General features: G+C 46.2%; 1 protein-coding gene across 1 annotated transcript in view; it reads left to right on the plus strand.

The window, feature by feature from the left end:
- Positions 1–23,776, plus strand: part of LOC144679090 (collagen alpha-6(VI) chain-like) — a 250,470-nt gene that overhangs the window by 54,531 nt on the left and 172,163 nt on the right. Inside the window, exons 6-8 of the mRNA XM_078539381.1 lie at positions 11,878–12,438; positions 13,971–14,555; positions 23,202–23,771. Of these exons, the coding sequence (XP_078395507.1) occupies positions 11,878–12,438; positions 13,971–14,555; positions 23,202–23,771 (1,716 nt within the window). The remainder of the gene's footprint in view (positions 1–11,877; positions 12,439–13,970; positions 14,556–23,201; positions 23,772–23,776) is intronic.

The following is a 23,776-nucleotide window of genomic DNA, read 5'->3' on the forward strand; positions in this document are numbered from 1 at the left end:
ACCTTATTCCTCCTGGAATCTTGTGCTATCAGCGTAGCACATGCACGCCTTCCATGTCGTGCTTCCTCGATGGCATTCTTACCTGGAAGCTGACCCTCATCTCCCTCTTCAGATTCCTGCCCTTCCTGATCTTCATTGTCCAAGGAGCTCTCAGCCTCTGCCATGCCTCTCTCTGGCAAGGGATCTCCCCTTTGAAGCACCAGATTGTGAAGGGCGCAACAGGTCACGCTTATGCAGGACACCCTCTGTGGAGCGCACTGCAGAGCCCCATTTGAACGGTCCAAGCATCGGATGCGCACCTCCAGGATGCCAATGGTCTGCTCAATGTTGGATCATGTCAATGTGCCACATTGTATCTTTCTTCAGAGGCATGGGTGTCATGAGCTATCATTTGAGCGGGTACCCCTTATCCCCAAGCAGCCAGCCCTGTAATCGCTGAGGACTGTGAGATGCCTCATAGGTCCCCTGTGCACCCCTGGAATGATCCGCAGGCAAAAAAAAAATAAGCATAATGTTGACCTTCAGGGCACTGGCAGGGGATATTCTCCTAGCCCATGGGGTGTTAGATCTTCCCATAGATATGACCCACCACATCTCTTCACAAGTGCAAACGTGTGCAGTATTGTCTTTCGCTCATCTCCAGATAGGAAAGTCTTCTCCAGTAGATTCTTGGTCGTAAGAGTTGCCTCCTTTGGATGGGTCTAACCTCCTCATCCTCTGGGTCTTGCTGGGGCTCCCCTCGACCATGAACCTCAGGCCGGGGCTCCTCTTGAAGCTGTGCTAGGCAGCGCTGGGCCCTTCTCCTCCTCAATCGGATCACTGCCATTAAGAAGGCAGCATTGAGCGCAGGCTCCATTATTCAATCCTCCTTTTCCCTGTGGATTGATAGATGCAATAGAGTAATGAATATTGGCCAAATATTGTATACCAGCCCCTCACAGGCAGAAAGCCACTGTCATGCCCTACAACTGCATCTGTGCTACTAGCTTTTAGCTGATACAGCCTTGTAGCTAAGGTGCAAACTCACAGATCTAAGTCACCAAAATGCCAACCCTGATACTTGTTATCTCAATCCCACAGAGATGGGAAGAGGTTTGGACGCATTTATGAAATGTACCACTTTACCAAAGGCATTTGAGGTGTAAGCTGTGGCTCAGTTCATAGCACCCTCGCCTTTGAATCAGAAGGTTGTGGGTTCATGTCCCACTCCCAGAAACCAAGAACTGTGAACGTACTCGAAAGAGTTACATGCGATCTGTTGATAACTCGAAAGAGTTACCAAAGGCATTCCTGCAATCTCTGATCTGGCATGCTGATTAAGCTTAACTTGCACTTCAGCAATGACTGGATGTCCTTTGGCCTGTTATCCATGCCAATTGGAGAAAGCACATTAGAGGCTTTCATTGATGATCTGGTAGACATGGAGCAGCTGTGCCTCCTTAATGGTTGCCTGCATGTTTCATTGTCACATACCTGTTAATGTTGAAGTGGAGCAACTGTATTGTGAAGCCAATGGCTCATTCAGTCTCTCGTTCAAGCGCATCAAAAGGCAGTGGCTCCAATTCCACGTTCTTTACTCTCAGTTCTGACTCTATTTCAATGTTGTGGCTCTAAGCAGTTTGAGGGTGTCACTGGAAAGGGCCCCTTAGCTTAGCCGTGGGCTCCTCCCACATTGCTTCAGACCTCTCACCTGCAGATTATTTTCTAACTTTGATTTCCAAATACGCGACAACTTCGGGCTTTCAAGATGGTGGGGCTGCATTTTTATTTTGAGACCAGCTTCAACCTTCCCCCTGTCAGTGTGTGGATCCCTCCAATCTTCCTGGAACCTCACAATGTGCAGGTAGGCCTCCCTCCGGTTATTCTTCAGCCTCCCCCAGTCACCCTGGATCTCATTGTATTGTGGACATTCCAGCCTTCCCCCGAACCCATCACTGTTAATGTCCCCATGCCCCATGTGGACTTTACCCCTCCCCTTCTCGAGATTGTGTGCACAGTCACATGCAGAGGCGAACCCCGCCCCCCCCCAGGAGAGCTTCAAATGCCAACCCCCCACCTCTTTATTACCTTTTCCCCATTTACAGGCTGCAGATGCCTCACCTAGCCATGACCATCCCATCAGCACTCCTGTGCTGAGCCAGACAACCCCATCGCCACTCACTGCAAGACTATGACCACACCCTGCACACTAAACTGTGTTTTATCACAATTGAGCACACAGGCCTCACCCCTCCCCGGAGGGGGACTATGACATGCGTGCCATGATAGCTCTGTATCATGGCCTGCAAAGCCCCAGGACTGCCTTTCACCCTGACTATGAGGTCCATAAAGCCCAAGGGCAGCCTTTAATCTCTCACCCTGACTACAAGGTCCATAAAGCTCCCGGATTGCCTTTAATCTCTCATCCTGACTGTAAGGTCCATAAAGACGCAGGACTGCCTTTAATCTCTCACCCTGAATTCTTGACCACAGACTAGGGACTATGACTGTCTTTCAGTGAGCCCTCCCATTTCTTCAGGACTTATCACAAGACAGCCTGCCTTCCGCCAATGCACCCCCACCCCCATGAGTCTCTGTGCAACCCATCCCTCATGTGCAATCCTTTCCCCTCCACACCTCCATGAGTCTCTGCAACCCATTCCGCTTGTACCACATGAACACAACACTCTCCACCCACCTCTGTGTGCATTACCTCCAATTCATACAGTTTGATTCCCATCCATCCCTCCCTTCTATGTCTGCATTCTGGTCTTCCATGTCGGGCTCCAGCTTCCTCACCCTCAGTCTCCTCTCTGCCTGCCATCATCACTCCATTCTCCAACCTCCACCATAGCCCTTTGTCCCCCATGTCCGTCATCCTTTCCCCTGCCCACCGACAACCACTGCCACCCCACCCCCCAAACCCACCGCCCCAACCCCCTGGCCCGGCTGGCCGCAATGCTGGTTTCTGTTTCAGAGTGCAGCCCTGCCTGAGACCTACCCTCCCAGCGAACGGAGGAATGGAGTGAGCAGTCCAACCCATAACCCCACCAGTGTGGTGTCTCACTGGCATTGCTGAGAAAGCAGAGACAGCGCTGTTACAGGTAGGCTTTGCATGTTGCACACACCTTGAAGTCACGAGCGAAGTGAGTATGGACAGCTGCACGCCACTTATATCCAATTGTGATTTAGGCTGGTCGAATTTCCCGCTGGCGTGGCACGTAATTGGGAGGGGGGAACGTGATTCCGGCGAGTAGTGTTTTTAATGAGCATTCCTGATAAGGTAATGCATGCAAATGGCGTTCCCGACATGGATCAGCGGGGAACCTGCCCCACCATCAGCCCACCGTGAAAGTGGTGAGGGGAAAATTCCGAACTGACTTCCCACTGGCGGGATTCCAATTTTCTGCCTTTCTCTGAATTTACTGCTCCAGCCTGCCACGAGACTCGACACATGCAGGACTGGAAAATTCCACCCATTTATTCTGTTTTCCTCCCCACAGATACTGCCTGACCTCTTGAGTATTCCCAGCATTTTCTGTTTTTATTGGACATATGTGAACCTAATTGCATACTTGCACCCTTTGAGGAGTGGCAATCAATCGGATTGCTTCTCTGTTCCGATATTATTTTTTTACCTTGCACTGGAGCTCCACCTTTGTGGCCGGATTTCCAAACCAGACCTCTTTAGAAATGTGACACATACCTGTTCTGGAGTCCTTTTTAGGGAAGGAGGCATTTAATGAAGTCCCATATGAAAGGTTATTATGGAAAATAAAAGCTTAGGGTATAGGGGGTAACATATTGGCGGGGACAGAAGATTAGCTAGCTAACAAGAAGCAGAGAGTTGGCATAAATGGGTATTTTTCTGGTTGGCAGGATGTGATGAGTGGTGTGCCACAGGGATCAGTGCTAGGGCATCAACTTTTTACAATTTATATAAATGACTTGGATGAAGGGACTGAAGGATGGTTGCTAAATTTGCTGACCACACAAAGACTGGTAGGAAAGTAAATTTTGCGGAGGACATGAGGAAGCTACAAAGAGAAATAGATAGGTTAAGTGAGTGGGCAAAGATCTGGCAAATGGTGTATAATCTGAGTAAATGTGTGAAATTTGTCTATTTTGGCAGGAAGAATAAAAAAGCTTATTATCTAAATGGTGAGAGATTGAAGAGCTCTGAGATGCAGAAAGATCTGGGTGTCCTAGTGCATGAATAACAAAAGGCCAGTATGCAGGTACAGCAAGTAATTAGGAACGCTAATAGAATGTTATCGTTTATTGTGAGGGGAATTGATTACAAAAGTAGGGAGGTTATGCTTCAGTTGTATCGAGACCATATCTGGCATATTGTGTACAGTACTAGACACAAAGTTTCCTCTTGTGGGAGAGCCTAGAACTAGGGGTCACTGTTTAAAAATAAGGGGTCGCTCATTTAAGACAGAGATGAGGAGAAATTTTTTTCTCTCAGAGGGTCATGAGTCTTTTGAACTCTCTTCCTCAAAAGGTGGTGGAAGCAGAGCCTTTGAATATTTTAAAAGCAGAGCTGGATAGATTCTTGATTAGCAAGGTGGTGAAAGGTTATCAGGGGTAGTCAGGAATGTGTGGTTGAGGTTATGGTCAGATCAGCCATGGCCTTTTTGAACGGTGGAGCAGGCCTGAGGGGTCGAGTGGCCTACTCCTGCTGCTAATTTGTATGTTCGTATGTTCATAGGATCGTCAGTGGAAGCCAAGCCACGCCTCTTTTTTACAGCACTAGCTGCCATATTTTGGTAAGTCTTCATTCATTTCACAGTGAAAAGGCTAATCAAAAGGCTAGTATGCAAGTACAGCAGGTAATTAGGAAAGCTAATAGACTGTTATCATTTATTGTGAGGGGAATTGAATACAAAGGTAGGGAGGTTATGCTTCAGTTGTACAGGGCACGAGTGAGACCACATCTGGAGTACTGTATACAGTATTGGTCTCCTTATTTAAGGGAGGATGTAAATGCGTTGGAAACAGTACAGAGAAGGTTTACCAGACTAATACCTGGAATGGGTGTGCTGTCTTATGAGGAAAGGTTGGACAGACTAAGCTTTTATCTGCTGGCATTTAGAAGAGTAAGAGGCAACGTGATTGAAACATATAAGATTATGAGGGGTCTTGACAGGGTGGATGTGGAGAGGATGTTTCCTCTTGTGGAAGAATCTAGAACCAGGGGGTCACTGTTTAAAAATAAGGGATCCATTTAAGACAGAGATGAGGCAAGATTCTTTCACTCAGAGGGTCATGAGTCTTTGGAACTCTCTTCCTGAAAATGTGGTGGATGCAGAGGCTTTGAATATTTTTAAGGCAAAGGTGAATAGATTCTTGATAAGCAAGGGGGTGATAGGCTATCGTGGGTAGGTGGGATGCAGATTTCAGGTTACTATCAGATCAGCCATGATCTTATTAAATGGTGGAGCAGGCTCGAGGGGCTGAATGGCCCCTTGTTCATATGTTGGTATGTTCATAAAAACTTTGGGACATTTATATCGATTTCACTGTGTTAGTGAATGAGTGTGAGTGCGTTAAATGGGTAGGGTGACTAGGGTAGCTGGTAGTTGGCAGGGTGGGTAGAGTGGCAGGTTGCCAGCTGGTTGGGAAGCAGGGTGGTAGGTGGCAGGGTGGGTTAGAGTAGGGAGGGTGCCAGCTGAGTAGGCTGGCAGAGTTGGTAGAGTGGGTAGGATGCCAGCTCAGTAGGGTGGCAGGGTGGGGGGGATGGTGTGGTTGAGACAAGTCTGGTTGGGAGTGGAGTCAGGGGTGATTCAGAGGATTGGGTGAAGAGCCAGAGGATCCAGGGCAGAGTCGGAGGGTCAAGGGGGAATTGGGGGGTCAAGCCATGGGTGAGTCAGGGGTGTCGGGGTGAGTTGGGGTGGGGGGGGGGGGGTTCAGGGGAAGAGTCATGGGTGAGTGGTAGTCAGGGTATTGGGGGTAAGTTGGTGGGTGTGGGGTCAGCATGAGTGATTGGGGGTTCAGTTGTATTGTTAGCCAGGAGTTAGACCTGTCAAACATTTCCTGGGTAACTGTCCAAGTATGTAAATCGGAACTGTCCGAAGTCTCCAACTCTAACTCAGAGTTGCAGACTTTCTCGGAGGATTCTGTACATTGGGGAATTATCTACCCAAAGTCTAAGCTTCCTGGGCAATTCCAGAATAGTCAGAGTATCGGCTCTTCTGAGGCTTTCCTTAGGGGTACATCCAGGGCATGACAATCCGGAGATTGGAAGTTTTTAAATTCATTCATGGGATGTTGATGTCACTGGCTAGGCCAGAATTTATTGTCCATCCCTAATTGCCCTTGAGAAGGTGGTGGTGAGCTGCTTTCTTGAACCACTGCAGTCCATGTGGCGTAAGTGCACCCACAGTGCTCTTAGGGAGGGAGTTCCAGGATTTTGACCCAGTGACAGTGAAAGAACGGTGATATATTTCCAAGTCAGGATGGCAAGTGGCTTGGAGGAAAATTTCTAGCTGGCAGTGTTCCCATGTGTCTGCTGCCCTTGTTGAAGGTGCTGCTAAGGAGCCTTGGTGAGTTCCTGCATCTTGTAGATGGTACACACTGCTGCTACTGTGCGTCGGTGCTGGAGGGATTGAATGTTTGTGAATGGGATACCAATCAAGTAGGCTTTGCCCTGGATGCTGCCAAGTTTCTTAAGTGCTGATGGCATTGCATTTATCCAGGCAAGTGGAGAGTATTCCATCATACTCCTGACTTGTAGATGGTGGACAGGCTTTGTGGAGTAAGAAGGTGAGTTACGCTGCAGGATTCCTAACCTCTGAACTGTTCTTGTAGCCATAATATTTATATGGCTAGTTCAGTTCAGTTTATGGTCAATTGTAACCCCCAGGATGTTGATGGTGGGGGATTCAGCGATCCAGTGATGGGGGAATGTCCACGGGCAATTCTCTCTTGTTGGAGATGGCCATTGCCCTGCACCTTTGTGGTGCAAATGTTAGCTGCCTCTTGTTAGCCCAAGCCTGCATATTGTCCACATCTTGCTGCATTTGGACATGGACTGCTTCAGTATCTGAGGAGTCACAAGTGGTGCTGAACATTGTGTAATCATCAGCGAGCATCCCCAATTTTGACTTTATGATGGAAGGAAGGGCATTGATGAAGCAGCTAAAGATTCACGAGCTTAGGACACTACCCTGAGGAACACCTGGAGTGATGTCCTGGAACTAAGATGATTGACCTCCAACAACCACAACTATCTTCCTTTGTGTTAGGTATGACTCCAACTAGCAGAGAGTTTCCCCCCACTGCCCCGATTCCCATTGACTCCAGTTTTGCTAGGGCTCCCTGATGCCACACTCAGCCAAATGTTGCCTTGATGTCAAGGATAGTCCCTTTCATTTCACCTCCGAAGTTCAGCTCTGTGCAAGTTTGAACCAAGGCTGTAATGAAGCCAGGAGCTGACTGACCCTGGTGGAACCCAAACTGAGCATCAGTGAGCAGGTTATTGCTAAGCATGTGCCACTTGATAGCACTGTTGATAACCCCTTCCATCGCTTTACTGGTGATCGAGAGTAGACTGATGGGGCGTTAATTGGCCAGGTTGGATTTGTCCTGCTTTTTGTGTACAGGGCATAACTGGGCAATTTTCCACATTGCTGGGTAGATGCTAATGTTGTAGCTGAACTGGAACATCTTGGCTAGGTGCGCGGCACGTTCTGGAGCACAGGTCTTCAGTACTATTGCTGGAATATTGTCAGGTTCCTTTTCAGTATCCAGTGCCTTCAGACATTTCTTGATATCACATGGAGTGAATCAAATTGGCTGAAGACCGGCATCTTTGATGCTGGGGACCTCTGGGGGTGGCTGAGAAGGATCATCCATTCAGCACTCCTGGCTGAAAATTGTTGTAAATGCTTCAGCCTTATCTTTTGCACTAGTGTGGATATTGAAGATGGGGATATTTAGAACCATAGAAAAGTTACAGCACAGAAGGAGGCCATTTCGCCCAACTTGCCCATGCCAGCCCGAGGACACCCAGGTGGCCTTTCTAATCCCACTTTCCTGCACCCGGCCCATAGCCCTGCAGCTTACAGCACTTAAGGTGCCGATCCAGATACTTTTTAAAAGAGTTTAGAGTTTCTGCCTCTACCACCAACTTGGGCAGCGAATTCCAGACACCCACTACCCTCTGCGTAAAAAAGTTCTTCCTCATGTCCCCCCTACACCTTCTGCCACTTATCTTGAATCTATGTCCCCTGGTTCTAGAATTCTCCACCAAGGGAAACAGTTTTATCCTGTCCACTCTATCTATTCCCTTCATAATATTGCACACCTCAATCAAGTCACCTCTCAGCCTTCTTTGTTCTAAGGAAAATAACCCCAACCTATCCAATCTCTCCTCGTAGCTACACTTTTCTAACCCTGGCAGCATTCTTGTAAACCTCCTCTGCACTCTCTCCAGAGCTATTACGTTCTTCCTGTAATGTGGTAACCAGACAATACTCCAGTTGTGGCCTCACCTGCGTTTTATACAATTCCAACATATATCCTTACTTTTATGTTCTATACCTCTGCCATTGAAGGAGAGCATTCCATATGCCTTCTTTACAGCCTTGTCTACTTGAACTGCTGCCTTCAGGGACCTGTGCACTTGTACGCCAAGATCTCTCACTTCATCTACCCCTCTTAGTATATTCCCATTTATTGTGTAATCCCTGTAACAGTTTGACCTCTCTAAATGTATGACCTCACACTTCTCTATGTTAAAATCCATCTGCCACTTTACCGCCCACTCCACCAACCCATCTAGATCTTTATGGAGATTATGGCTATCCTCTACAATATCCGCTACTCAGCCAATCTTTGTGTCATCTGCAAATTTCCCGATCGTGCCCCCCGCATTCATGTCCAAATCATTAATATATAACACAATCAACAAGGGTCCCAACACCAAGCCCCGTGGAACACCACTTGAGACAACTTTCCATTCGCAAGGGCATCCATCGACCATTACCCTTTGTTTCCTGTTACAAAGCCAACCTTTTGTCCAGTTTACCACATTACCCTGAATCCCATGGACTTTTACTTTCCTGACCAATCTGCCATGTGGGACCTTGTCAAATACCTTGCTAAAATCCATGTACACAACATCCACTGCACTACCTTCATCAACCCTTCTTGTCACTTCTTCAAAGAATTCAATCAAATTTGTGAGGCGAGACCTTCCTTTAACAAATCCATGCTGACCATCCCTGACTAGTCCATGCCTTTCCACATGACAGTTAATCCTATCTCTCAGGATTGATTCTACTAATTTGCTCACCACCGATGTAAGACTAACTAGCCTATAATTGTTTGGCATTTCCTTTGATCCCTTTTTAAACAATGGAACTATGTTTGCATTTCTCCAGTCCTCCGGTACTTCCCCTGTATCTAGTGAAGATTGGAAAATCATCCTCAGAGCATCTGCTATCTCCTCCCTGACTTCCTTCAGCAGCCTCGGAAACAATCCATTTGGCCCTGGTGATTTATCAGCTTTTAAGGATTTCAACCTTTTGAGTACATCCTCTCTCTTTATGACTATCCCATCCAATATCTTGTAGTGTTCCTCCTGGTCTACTATATCTACATCCTCCCTTTCCTTTGTAAACACAGAGACAAAATATTCATTCAAAACCCTTCCCACAGCCTCTGCATCTACACACAAATTTCCATCTTCATCTCTGATAGGTCCCACTTTTTCCTTAACTAACCTTTTAGCATTAATGTATTGGTAAAACCCTTAACTAACCTTTTAGCATTAATGTATTGGTATTTGTGGAGACTTCTCCTTTAGTGAGTTATTAAATTGTCCACCACCATGCATAACTGGATCTGGCAGGACTGCAGAGCTTAGATCTGATCTGTTGGTTGTGGAATCGCTTAGCTCTATCTATCACTTGCTGCTTATGCTGTTTGACAAATAGTCCTATGTTATAGCTTCACCAGGTTGACACTTCATTTTTAGGTTTGCCTGGTGTTGGTCCTGGCATGCTGTCCTGCACTCTTCACTGATCCAGTGTTAATCCCCTTGCTTTGTGTTAATGGTAGAGTGGGGGATATGAGGGCCATAAGGTTACAGATTGTGGTTTAGTACAATTCTGCTGCTGTTGATGGTCCACAGCACCTCATGGATGCCCAGTCTTGAGTTGCTAGACCTGTTCGAAATCTATCCCCTTTAGCATGGTGTTATTGCCACACAACATGATGGAGGGTATCCTCAATGTGAATGGGACTTCATCTCCGGAAGGATTGTGCAGTGGTAACTCCTACCGATACTGTCATGGACAGATGCACCTGCAGCAGGCAGGTTGGTAAGGATGAGGTCAGGTATGTTTTTCCCTCTTGTTGGTTCCCTCACCAGCTACTGCAGACCCTATCTAGCAGCCATGTCCTTTAGGACTCGGCCAGCTCAGTCTGTAGCGGTGCTACCGAGCCAATCTTGGTGAAGGACATTAAAGTCCCCCACCAGAGTACATTCTGCGCTCTTGCTGCCCTCAGTGCTTCCTCCAAGTGGTGTTCAACATGGAGGAGTACTGATTCATCAGCTGAGGGGGGATGGTAGGTGGTAATTTGCAGGATGTTTCCTTGCCTATGACCCGATGCCATGAGACTTCATGAGGTCTGGAGTCAATGTTGAGGACTCCCAGGGCAACTCCCTCCTGTCTGTATACCACTGTGCCGCCATCTATGCTGGGTCTGTCCTGCCTTTGGGACAGGATACACCCAGGGATGATGACGGTGGTATGTGGAACATTATCTGTAAGGTATGATTCCGTGAATATGACTATGTCAGGCTGCTGCTTGACTCGTCTTCAGACAGCTCTCCCAATTTTAGTACTAGCCCCCAGATATTAGTAAGCAGGACTTTGCAGAGTTGACAGAGCTAAGCTTGCCATTATCGTTTCCTGTGCCTAGGTTGATGCCTGGTGGTCCGTCCAGTTTCATTCCTTATTGATTTGTTTTTGCGGTTTGGTACAACTGAATGGCTTGCTAGGTCATTTCAGAGGAAATTTAATAATCAACCGCATTGCTATGGGTCTGAAGTCACATGTAGGCCAGACCGGGTAAGATTTCCTTCCCTCAAGGGTATTAGTGAACCAGATGGGTTTTTATGATAATTGACAATGGTTTCAAGGCAGCAAATTTGGAAAAAGGATTCTCCTAAATTTTTTCATATATATATGGCATTGTTGGCAAGGCCAGTACTTGTTGCCTGTCTCTAATTGCCCTCGAGAAGATGGTGGCGATTCACCTTCTTGAACCGCTGCAGTCCATCTGATATGACTTTCCTGAGGCGATTTGGTATGGTTTTAGTAGCTAAGTTATTTCAGAAGGTAGTTAAGAGTCAACCACATTGCTGTAGGTCTGGAGTCACAAACTTGTAGGCCAAACCTGGTAAGGACAGCATATTTCCTTCCCCAAATGACCAGATGGGTTTTTACAACAATCAATGATCATTTCATGCTCACCATTTCTGAAACAACTAGCTTCAACAATGAGATTTATTAATTAATTGAATTTAAATCCATGTTACCAGAGCATTAAGCCTGGGCCTCCGGATTACAAGTCCAATGACATTAGCACGATTTCATGGTCTCCCCCTAAATGTTGTAACATGTATAACATGACAGTATAGAAAATCTAACGCGGCATTACGCAAATATTACTGAACAGATTTGCTGCTGTCACTTTCACTAAAAAAAGCCTGGTGTGCATCAACACGGTCTACAGTGGAGTTAACAACATTGCGAACCCTCCAAAAGTCTTTGAACAAAGTTTGCTATTCTACATTGACGTGGGAAGATTAAATTGATGCAAATAATTTGACAATTTAGTAACAAATGCAAACAAACATATTTTTGTTTTAATTTCCTACAGCCTGCAGTAAACTGGAAGTGGCAGACATGATTTTCGTAGTCGATGGATCATCTAGTATAATTCCTGAAGACTTTGAAAAAATAAAAAAATTTATAGGAATCTTAGTCAACAAAACTGAGGTTGGTAAAACCAGAGTCCAATTTGGTGTAATAAAGTTCAGCGGAACTGTAACTTTGGAATTCCAGCTTGATCGATATGATGACAAAGCAGAAGTACTGAATGCTGTTAATGAGATTCAGCAGACTGGTGGCGATACATATACAGGCGCAGCACTGAAGTTTGCAATTGACTACTTTGATAGCTCAAAAGGGGGCCGACCTGGAGAACGACAATACCTTATCGTGATCACAGATGGAGAAGCAAGCGACCAGTTTGTTGACTCTGCCAAAGCCATCAGAGATAAAAACATTACCATTTTAGCCATAGGTATTATCAATGCTAATAATGCTGAGCTTACACAGATTGCAGGATCCATAGATAATGTTTATCATGTTGAAAGCTTTGAAGCTCTAAACAACTTGGAAAAAATGATTTCATTTGAAGTGTGCAGTCCAATTGATGGTAAGTTAAAATGTTTTCTAAATACTTTGTAAACTAGCAGAATGATTCTACAGTAGAAGAAACTTTACAAGTATGTGTTGATGGTGGGAGCCTTGCACATTGGCAATGAATTTTGGAAAATCGTGGATGCTTTTCTGGATAGAAAATTTTCCAATGTGTATTGCCACAGGCAGTAAGGTTAATCACCATCAGGGCAGACTCAGAAAATTAGGCTCAACTGTGTCGCTGGTTAGGCTTATTACTGTTTTTCTTTCGTCTTCTCCTGAAGGTGGTGATATTTGTTGAGCTCCTTTTAATGCCAGAAGCCTGCTGTACTTCAGCCAAGCAGCCACTCCTCACCTATGGGCTTGGCAAAGTATTTGACTCTCAAAGTCATCACAGCTGAGCCACATGCTGTTCTCAGCCATAGTCTAACCATTCACACTTACCAGGGATCAGTTAGGATTTTGAAAGTGTCTTTACCCCCTTCTCTAGCTAGAGATACTGAATCAATTGAAACACCTTCCCTCCCAATTTAGCTGAGATAACTCAGTAGAACCATGAACTTTTCTGATCAAAGACCCAGTGTAACTCTGCACAGGGCATCTTCCCCATCATTTCAGATAATGAAAAATAGGAAAGCCTTTCATGACTCTATTCAAACAATATTCCAATCTGTTGAGTTATTGAAGGGCCCTTACCCAACAAAAATAGAATTTAAATTTTGAAGTTTTCAATTGACCTAGCCTTTGAAATAAGAAAGTTCCAGATTTTCAGTGGCATTTATGTGAACAAGTTCTTTCTTACATCACCCTGAACAGCCCACCTCTAACTTTGAGATTATGTCCCTTGTTCAGGACTCATCCACAAGCAGAAATAGTGTCTCTCTCTATATGCAATCAAATATTTTAATAATCTAAAACACATTAATTGGATCAACTCAAAATCTTCTACACTGAAGGAAAGACAAGCTGCCTCTCAATTTAATGCTTCTAACCCCTCTATCATTGTGATGGATCGACACTGCATGTCCTTCAAAGCCAATATATTCTGCCTGAGGTACAGTGCCCAGAATTGAATATCTTCTGTGAAGGGATAAGTTACATTAGTGCTTCAGGCCCTATGTCAGTGTGTGAATGAGCAATCCTTAATCAAACAAGATAATAAAGTAGGAGGGGAAAACAATATGTAAATGTCAAGAGTCAATAAATGAATATAACAAAGAACCAGTTGGTGAATTTAAACGTATATTATTCGCATCGGTATATCGAGTTATTTTTTTGTGATAGAAATCCCCATACTTATTGCTTGACTTTTAGATGTTCCTTTCTGCTCTGTCTGTTTTGTCAGACCTATGAAAGGAGCTCAATTAACTTCCAGTTTTTAGTGTACACCTGAAGCATTAACTTGTCTTTTTTGTTTTCAGATGCTGTCGGGTCTATTATATAGTTTATCATTGTGTGTTGTTATTTAAGATTTGCAGCATTTTCCTTTTCTTTTCATTTCTACTTGCCTTTGCCTGATTTTTTGATGTTGGCTATTTTTTTCAACAGAATGCAAGAGAATAGAAGTTGCAGACATTGTATTTGTTTTGGATGGGTCAGACAGCATAAACACAGCTCAGTTTAATAGTATGAAGGATTTTATGATGGGAATGGTGAACCGTTCTGAAGTTGACAGGGATAATGTTCGATTTGGCGCCGTTGTGTATGGAAACGACGCACAGACGATATTCCAGCTTGATCATTTCACGAGCAAAGCTGAAATCAGAGATGCAGTTTTAGGGCTACAGAAGAAGACGCGTGGATCTAGGAACACAGCAAAGGCTCTGGAACATGCAAACAAACTCCTAGCTGCAGAAAATGGTGGTCGACCGCAAAGCAAATCCAAAGTGCCACAAATGGTTATTTTCATTACTAATGGACCAGTCGCTGATTCAAGTGACATACCATCCATAGCTAATACCTTCAAAACTAATAATGTTGAAGTTTATGCCATTGGTGTAAAAGGTGCCAACAAACAAGAACTTGTGGCGATTACAGGATTAGAGACTGCTTACCATGCTGCTGAGGATTTTAATTATTTGAACACTTTATCCAAGATAATCTCTAGCTGGCTGTGTAAAAAAACTAGACCAGGTGGGTAGTTATTTTTCAGAGGAAATTATAATGAAAGTATATCTGTCAAGGAACCATGGAATATAATCCATATTTCAGGTTAAGGTGCTAAAAGCTCAATGTAAATTGAATTTTAAATGGAAATTAAGTTGACACACAGAACCTGTGAAACTTTTGTTTGAGAAAATACTCAGAAGTACTGAATAATCTTTGGTAGAAATCATTTTGCTGAAAGGAAGACCTCGTCTCAAAGTGGAATGAGTTTATGACAGGTAAGCTAGATTACTATCATTGTGTGTTAAGCTCATGACTGCACAAAAGATTTTAAAAAAACAAGGTTCCTTTATTCCACCAGCATCAAAACTACATAAACGCTCCAGGGAAAGCTTAACTTCAAGAAACTAGCTATTTACAGAGAATATCCACTGCATTGCTCCATTTCTCTGCCATATTTGTGGCCTCAGCTCCTCAATGCAATGAATCACCAGCTTAATCTGCTGCTCCAGCTCCTGGATACAGTCTGACTTTCTCTCTCTCTCTCTCTCTCGCTATCCATGAGCCTCCAGAGGTGCTGCCAATCAGTCTGACTAGGTTTCCAATTTTGCCCTCCCTATTCATGGCCTTGGCGCCTCACCAGTCTACAACTCACGAATCCTAGACTTATCCTTGCTGTCTTCTCCCTTACCTCATGGCATTTGTCTCCGCTCCTCAGCTTGTCAAAGAACATTGTGCCCTACAGGGAGTGGCCCACAGAGGCTCACCAGTTCTCCTGCTTGGTGCTTCCCCCACCAGAGCCACCTGCTGCCGAAGGCAACATACATTACAATGGGCAGAGTTTTTCATCCCACAGGCGGGCGCACGCCTGACCCGATTGGGAGTGAAATAGCACGCGATGACATTGGGCAGGCGTCCTGACGTCATCATGCACTCGCATGATATTTCACTTGGTGGGCGCGTGCGGGTGCCAGAGCGCCGCTCACCATTAATTAACAGGCCACTTAATGCCCTTAATAGTCCAACTGACTGTGATTTTCCCTTGCCTGTGTGATTTTATGCTTGTCACATGGTCAGCCAGCCGACATTTTTACAAACCTCATCCAAGGGCGGGATAAAAAGGGTCAGCAGCATTGCCAGTGTGAGTAGTGAACAGTTTTGGAGATAGTTTGCGGCTGGTTGCTTATTGGTAGCTTCATCTGTTCGGGGCTTCGTTCTTAACATTTCCAGGGTTCATTTCAGGACTCATTGCTGTCTGCAAGGCCCCCAGAGGATTCAGGCTGTGTGGACCCTTCCTGGCATCAGACAGCCTTCCCTTACCCTGGTAATGGGTCTCTGTGTGGTCTCTGCTGGAGGCACCTCCCCTGAGGAGGAAGAGAGAGGCAGAATGGGGAGGAGGCCAGGTATCCCTGTGCAGCTTCCAGGGGAGGAGAGGCGCAGGCACAAGGGACACAGGGCCAGCAGGAAGTCCTGGGCGGAAGGGTCCACAGAAGACACCACTATCCTGCGGCCAAGGTTTACAGGTGGCGATGCAGCTACCTCAATATGTCCGAGGTGCAATGCCGAAGGAGGCTCCACCTCTCGAGAGAGACTGTGACCTCCATTTGCCAGATTGGACCTGTGATATGCTCCGACTGTGTGGGTGGACACCCCAGACCAGTGGCTCTGAAGGTCACAGTGGCCCTCATTTTCTATGCCTCCGGCTCTTTCCAGGGCTCAGTGGGGGGTCTTTGTGGAGTCTCCCAATCAGTTGTCCACAGTTGCATCAAGCTGGTGACAGAAGCTATTTTCAGGTGGGTACTGACCTTTATTCTTTATCATACTGACGAGGCCAGACAGGCCGAGTGAGCCAGTAGCTGTGCAGTGATTGCTGGGCTGCCATCCAGGCTGCCATCAACTGCACACATGTGGCCATCCAGGCGCCAGCCAGGTGCCTTTGTCAACAGGAAGGGCTTCCATTCCATGAACGTGCAAATAGTGTGTGACCACAGGATGCAGATTCTACAAGTCTGTGCAAGGTACCCAGGCAGCTCCCATGACATGTACAACCTGAGACACTCCCAGGTGCCGAGGCTCTTCAATGTTCCAGCCCAACTGGATGGATGGCTGCTGGGTGACAAGGGCTATCTGTTGAACAGGTGGCTCATGATGCCTCTCTGCCACCCAAGAACAGAGGCAGAGAAGCATTACAGTACGAGACATGCCTCCACAAGGGCTGTGGCAGAGAGGACCGTAGGTCTTCTCAAGATGCACTTCCGATGCCTGGACCATTTAGGGGGTGCACTACAATACCCCCCAGAGCAGGTGTCACTGATCGTGGTTGCATGCTGTGCTCTCCACAATCTGGCATTGACAAGGGGGGACCCACTGGAGGAAGGGGATCTTGATGCAGCTGCACAGGCCACAGAGGATGATAGTGAGGAGAATGCTGAGTCCAAAGATGATCATTGTGAGGAGAATGCTGAGGGCATGGAGCCAGACCTCAGTAATCTTCAGGGGAGAAGGGATGCTAAGGATGCCTTGATCAGCGCTCCTTCAGCTAGGCTACCAGATCAGCTTCAAACACATGCCAGGGCTGCTTCCTCCATCCCGGACGTCTGGAAGGACCCTTTCATTTGAACACAAAGAATACTCAGTGCCTGTGTAATAAAGTTCAGAGCCACGTACATCCAGCATTACATACTGGTGTTCCCCACACCAATAAAATAAAAAGGTGAAGCATACTCAGGCCATGATAACAAAAAAAAAAAATTATCTCCCTGTGACAGTTCAAAACAATTTACATAAACGTTTCTGGCCTTCAATCCCAGACCAGCATAGATAAAGTAAACAGAAATGAATATAAAATCACTCGTGACCTGTCCCTCTTGTGCTCATGGTGCCTTTAACTTACGTTTGCGAGTGCTACATCTAGGTGCTCCCCCCTCGCTGGCACCAGCATTGGAGACAGCCTCCTGACCACGTCATGGCTGTTCACCTGGGCTGCCATCTCCTCCCGTGCCCTCTTGGTGAGGTGCAGTGGCCTCCTCCTCCCACCTCTGGGGACAAGGGTGTCCCTCCTAGCAGCCATCTCCTCCAGGAGGATGGTGAGGCACTCCTGAGAAAAGCGGGAGGCTTAGTACCCACCCGACCTGCCCTCCTGCCAGGCGTTTGCAGCCGCACTCGAGTCCACCAAGTTGGAACGGCATACAGAAATCCTTCCCTGGCAGCCTTCCTGGGGCTGCCTGGGCTGTTTTTAAACTGGCCGCCGGGTCGCCAATGGTCCTGGCAACCGACAGGCCTCTGACCCCGCTTGGCCCTTTCCTGCTAGTACAGAGCCGCATTTCATGGTGGGCAGGCCTTAATTGGCCTGCCAGCATGAAATCGCGGTCGGGGCCCGATTGTGGGTAGCGGTCAGTTCTGTGGCTGCTCCCGGGCCCACCCACCTCACCCGCTCCACAAGGGGAAAATCCTGCCCAACATGTGGATAGCATAGGAGAGCTGAAACAGTTTCAGAATTTATTTATAATGGGCCTGAAAATAATTTAAAAGCAAATACTGTGGAGTCTGGGAATCTGAATTAAAAACAAAGTAATGGAAATACTCAGTGGGCGGAATTTAATATAAATAGGGCATGCTGTTTGGAGAGCCCCACCTTGTCTGTTCTCGGGAAGGTCCATTGCATTAAGTGTCAATCAGGCACTTAACTGGGAAGCTGTGGGCCTTATCCGGGATCAAGAACCCCGGGGCCGGAAGTGTTGTCTGCCGAGAGCTTCAGGCCAATCAGAAGCTAGGAGCTCTTCATCGTTCAGCAGTGCCACTGTCGAAGTGGTGGTTGCTACTGGTAATACACGCACCTGAGGTCCAGGATTGCTGAGGGACCCAGGCCAGGCCACAGATGAACAATGGCAGGAAGGGGGATCTCAGGGTGGAGTTCATTGGGTTGGGGTGGTTCGCAGAAAGGTCAGGGGGTGGCTTTCAGCAAGCCCTGCCCCTTCCTGAGCCTGGGTCCCTTCTGAGTGCCTTTGAGTGAGGGGATCTTCCCCCACTACCCGCTGGGTTAATGCCAGTTTCAGTGCCCAATTAAGCAATTAAGGTCCTTAAATTGGCAGTGGGGCAGGAAGGCCATCCACAAGCCTTCCTGGAATAGCTTAACTGGGGCAGAGATGGAAAGGCAGTGGGGTCCATGCCCATTACCCTCCTGCTTGATTAAATGCCACAGCACTGCCACCAAACCTGTCTCAGGAGGGCATTGAATTCCAGTCAGCAGGTCTGGCAGCATCTGCGGAGAGTTAAGCAGAGCTAATGGTCAGCATTTTACCAGGAAATTTTGACTGAGTTTGAAGGAAGGTGGGTGGGAGAAGGGGTGCCTGTAAAATGGGAGATGACTGCATTTGGCCTGAAACCAAGTGTCTTGATGTCACTTCCAAAATTTACCAGTGGCGGGAACCATGGGGTGCCATCTTTGGACAGTGAGGCGGTGGAACACCAATTAAGGTACTTGAAAGGCCAATTAACTCCAATTTTACAACACATTTCTAATTTTATTAATAGTGCACGGTGGGCCTGCCTGCTGAAGTGAGACGGTAACGAACCGGGGGATAAGTGCTGGCTTTTCCTGGAAGCCAATGAGAGAGCCAGTGTGCAGTGGCAGGAAGGGTGGTCCACAGAGGGCACTGCCAGACGTCAGCAGAAGGAGGGAAGAAGTTGTCAGGACTGTGGGGGCTTGCTATGAGGGTCACATAGGCACAGTGATACTGGTTCCCTGCAAAAGACTCAGGGTTTGGGGTGTGGCAGGGTGGTGGTGGGGGGGGGGGGGGCACCCTGGTAGAAGGCCTAGGAATCATTTGGCATGTGCAGTGCTGATTCAATGCCAGTGCTGCAATTTTCAAACTCCAGCCTACATCCTGTGCCAACTTTGCACAGCTGAACATGAAGTTAAACAAAATGAAGGGGACTTATTTTGTGCTAGTTATAATGAACTGCTCACCGGGTGGTTGCTGGATCATTTCTTCTGGCTGCTGGTGCAAATGCTTGCAATTTGGGCCCTTTTGGATACTTTACTAAAGTTTTTAATATTCAACAAGGAGTGGCTAGGCTAGTGTTGATTTATTTTTGTTGATTTTAAAGCTTGTGCTGAAAGAAGTTGTTTTTAGTCACGGGTGGCCTGGTATGCCTTCCTCTGGGAAATGAGCATGATTTTGAGAATGCAGAACAAGACAGGTTGCTAGGAGTAGGAGTTATAGAGAGGAAGGAGGGGGAGAAGAGTTCTCAACCGGAGGCCTAATCCACCAAGGGTCTTCAGGCAGCAATTCAATTTCAGTGAGAAACAATGCTTGAGTCAGCTTCACTTTTCAAAAGAGGTTGTGATTGAAATTTTCCAACTGCTACAGCCACAGCTCCAACTTCAGAGCAGGACATTTACTCTGGCTGTCAAGTTGACCATGGCCTGAATCTTTCACTCGTCAGGCATGCACGATTGGCGAGCCTGGGAGAGGATGGGAAATGAGTCCCTGACCGTGATCAGCCCCTGACTGCAATTTTACGCTGGCTGGCCAATTAATGGTCAACAAGCGTGAAACGCACCATGAGAAAGGCTCAGCACTGCCTGTGGGGGCAGGAAGAGGGCGGGCGCCGACGTCACCGCGGGTGCAGGCGAGCGCTTCCAGTGAGCTCCCTGAAGGCAGACAGCTGCCTCAGCGAGCTTCAGACCTCCACATAATAAACAAAACAACAAAAATGCTGCAAAATACATCCATGCAGCACAATCAAGCTCCTGAAAGCATACCTCATAAAAAAACCAGTCCCCAGATACCTCCTTATTTTATTTCTCGACGGTGATTTCATCCCCTGGATCAAGGTTTAAGCAAAAATATAAAGGCTGCCTGGCTGATTGGTCCATCCGCCAATCGTAAAAGTGGACGGGCTGTGAAAAATCACTTTCAATTGCCTCCATAATGGGCTTCTGACTGCCACACACCCACCGAGTAAGATATCGCGTGAGTGCACGGTGACGTTGGGATGCTCACCTCACGCTATTTTGCGCGACTTCACGTGCATTCGAGTCGGACACGCGCCCACTCGATCATTGTAAAATTCTGGCCATGGTTCTTCTATGTGTCGGGTTCCTTCCACATTGCCGCTGCAAGTTTGGTACAAGGAACAACTCGCAGTTAGCAGTACACTATTCCATAAGAGTTTGGCAGGAGATGATGGCATAGTGATAATGTCCCTGGACTAGTAATCTAATGCTCTGGTCCACAGATGTTATGATCCCAGTTGAGATTACCTCGGGACAAGCCTGGTCCCAGGGTGGAACTTTTTAACTAAAGAATAAAACATTTATTAAACAAGAAAACATTAACCAAATTGCAATGCTCCTTCACCCACAACTATACCTTTACAGATATATATAGTTTTGTAACGATGACACAAGTTACAAAAGCTATCTTATACTTCAATGTTCACTGTAAGTACACAGTCTATGTAAACCTATGGTTACCTGTGGTCAGGCACACCATACTCTGAAACCAAGTGACAGATGCCACCTCAACCAGATGCTATGGATCTCTCAACTTCCCCCAGATGCTTGTCACACCATGAGCCAACCGGTCTCACTGCACTCCGGCTTTCACACGAGGGTTTCCAATTTCCATTCTCCAAGACCTCGCCTTGGAATCTTCTCCCAAACCGACACTTTCTCTCAGATGCCTTCCGTAAGGGTTCACCTCCAGGGTTTCAAACTTTCCTTCCAATGTTCCTTTCCCCTGGGTCACCACATGCATTCAAGCTGTCTTCCACACACTCTCTCTGACTGACTCAGCCGTCAACAGTACCACTGTTTCACATGCCCAAAGCAAAGAGTTACAGACCTTTAGTTGCCTCTTTGAACTTTTTTGCCTCTTGCAAGCTGTTCTCACTTTAAATCTGTTTTCTGCAGCTTTCGTCTCTTTAAATCTGAAGTTTGGAGCCTTTCTCTCTGCCTCTCATTCTTAACTTCACTAAACAGAGCCTTTTCCAGGTTCCTGTCCTTCCTTGGACTAGAAGGTCTTCTTGGGACTTTCTCTTGTTCCACTCTCTTAGATTTTGGGGTCTTTTCTTTAGCTTGGGACTGGCTACCTGTCCCCTTTTGCTCCAGTCTCTCTGGGCAGCTACTTTCAAAACTGCTGAACTCCAAAACAAACTGCTGTTTCTAGCTTTTCTCTGTCTGTCTGGGGAAGGGACCTGCCTCTCTGGACCCCTGTTGCTAGGCAACAGCCCAATTCCTCTATTTTCGCTTGTCTAACCTAGCTGCAACAGTCTTAGAAAACCTCATTAGAAATGCAGGCACCTTCTTATAGTGAAACTAAAACTCAATTTGACCTTTCTTAACACAGATACAGAAAACAAATCAAACTTTAAAGCTAAAACTCATTCCTAACAATGACAAATACAAATATAACTCACTTAAACTATGTCTATTTCCTAACACAGGTTCAAACCCCACCAAGGAAGCTGGTGGAATTTAAATTCAACTAATAAATCTGGAAATATAAAGCTAGTCTCAGTAATGGTGACCATGAAACTATTATCGATTGTCATAAAAACCCATTTGGTTCACCAATGCCTTTTAGGGAAAGAAATCTGCTGTCCTTACCTGGCCTGGGCTACTTGTGACTCCAGATCCACAGCAATGTGATTGACTCTTAACTGTCCTCTTAAATGGCCAAGTAAAACACTCAATGCAAGGGCAGTTAGGGCTGAGCAACAAATGCTGGCCTTGCCAGTGATACCCAATTCCTATGAAAGAATAAAGAAGAAAAAAAGAAATGTTACATAGGGAAGAATTTTCGGGTCGGTGAGCATGCCCGCTGGCTGGCGTGTAAAATGATGCGTGGTGACATCGGGCATGCGTCCCAATGTCACCGTGCGTCATTAAAATTTACAGTTCGGCGGGCGCGCAGCCGACTTGGCTGCGCACCCACCAAACCGTCAAAGGCCTATTAAGGCCATTAAGAAAGTAATTAATGTTGCTAAGAACTCTGCCCGTCCAACCTTAAGGTTGGCGGGCAGGTGAAGAGCTCAGGCTGCCTACATATTTTTCAGGAAACCTCATCCATGGACAAAGTGATGTACTGTGCAATTCCCAGTGCAGGACACCTAAGGGTCCCATAATTTTACACATAATTTAAAAGACAAAGTTTTCCATCACCCTGCAGCGAACCCAGCAGCTGTGCTCTAACGTGCACCAGACTGTTCAGGTTTGCTGAAATCAATGTTTAAAATGCATACTGGCCACACTGGCCCATTAACAAGCTCCAAGTGGTAATTGGCAGTGAGTGGATTCCCTATTCTTTCACTCCTGCCAGCCCTTTGAAAACTTCAATCTTCCTGTAGGCATCAGGGTTCCAAGATGACCTCTGGGACCGCAATTTTTAAATCACACCCGCAACAGGTGCAACCCCACAGCCTTTTGAAAATCCAGCTCCCAAACTCAATTCCTTAAAATTCAAAAGATCTCCGATTCTCCACCAATTTGTGGAGATTCATGACTATGTTTGCATCCTATACTAAATAGTAATTTATGAATGTTTGAAATATTAAGCTGGATTTACTGTATACATGCTTTAACGTTTTTGCTTTATATTTGCAGATGGTTTTTCGATCACATCATCTTGCTTTGCTCTAAATGCTCTGTGACTTTATTTTGTGCAGAATGTAAACTTAAGAAAGCAGACATTGTTTTCCTTATGGATGGCTCGGAAATAATAACAAGCAACGAATTCCAGTTGATGAAGGAAGGCTTGAACGATTTTGTCAAGTTGTTTAATGTTGGTCCAGATCACTTCCAGTTTGCTTTGGTCCAGTATGGTGCAACTCAACGTTATGAATTCAGCTTGACTCAGTCTGATTCACAGGAGACACTAAGTAAAAACATTGATCATATCACCAAGTTGGGTGGAGAAGCTGCCACTGGGGCAGCACTGAAATATGTGAATGGACTCTTTCAGCAATTAGAGGGAAGCCGAAAAAATGAAAAAGTGACCCAATACCTTTTAGTGATTACAAGTGGGTCATCTGTTGACAATGTGGTTCCAGCAGCTGCTGAGTTGAGGAAACAGGATATTGAAATATTTGCTTTGGGTATTAAACACGTAAAAAGTCGTGAACTTCTGCAAATCACTGGATCGGCAAAGAGAAAACTTTTTATTAACGATATTAAAGATTTAAGCAAAGTTAAAAGAAGAATTGTTCGTGGCATTTGCACTCCTCCTGATTCACGAGGTAAG

The sequence above is a fragment of the Cetorhinus maximus genome, chromosome 3 (genome assembly GCF_964194155.1).
Source record: "Cetorhinus maximus chromosome 3, sCetMax3.hap1.1, whole genome shotgun sequence".
In the NCBI taxonomy this organism is placed as follows: domain Eukaryota; kingdom Metazoa; phylum Chordata; class Chondrichthyes; order Lamniformes; family Cetorhinidae; genus Cetorhinus; species Cetorhinus maximus.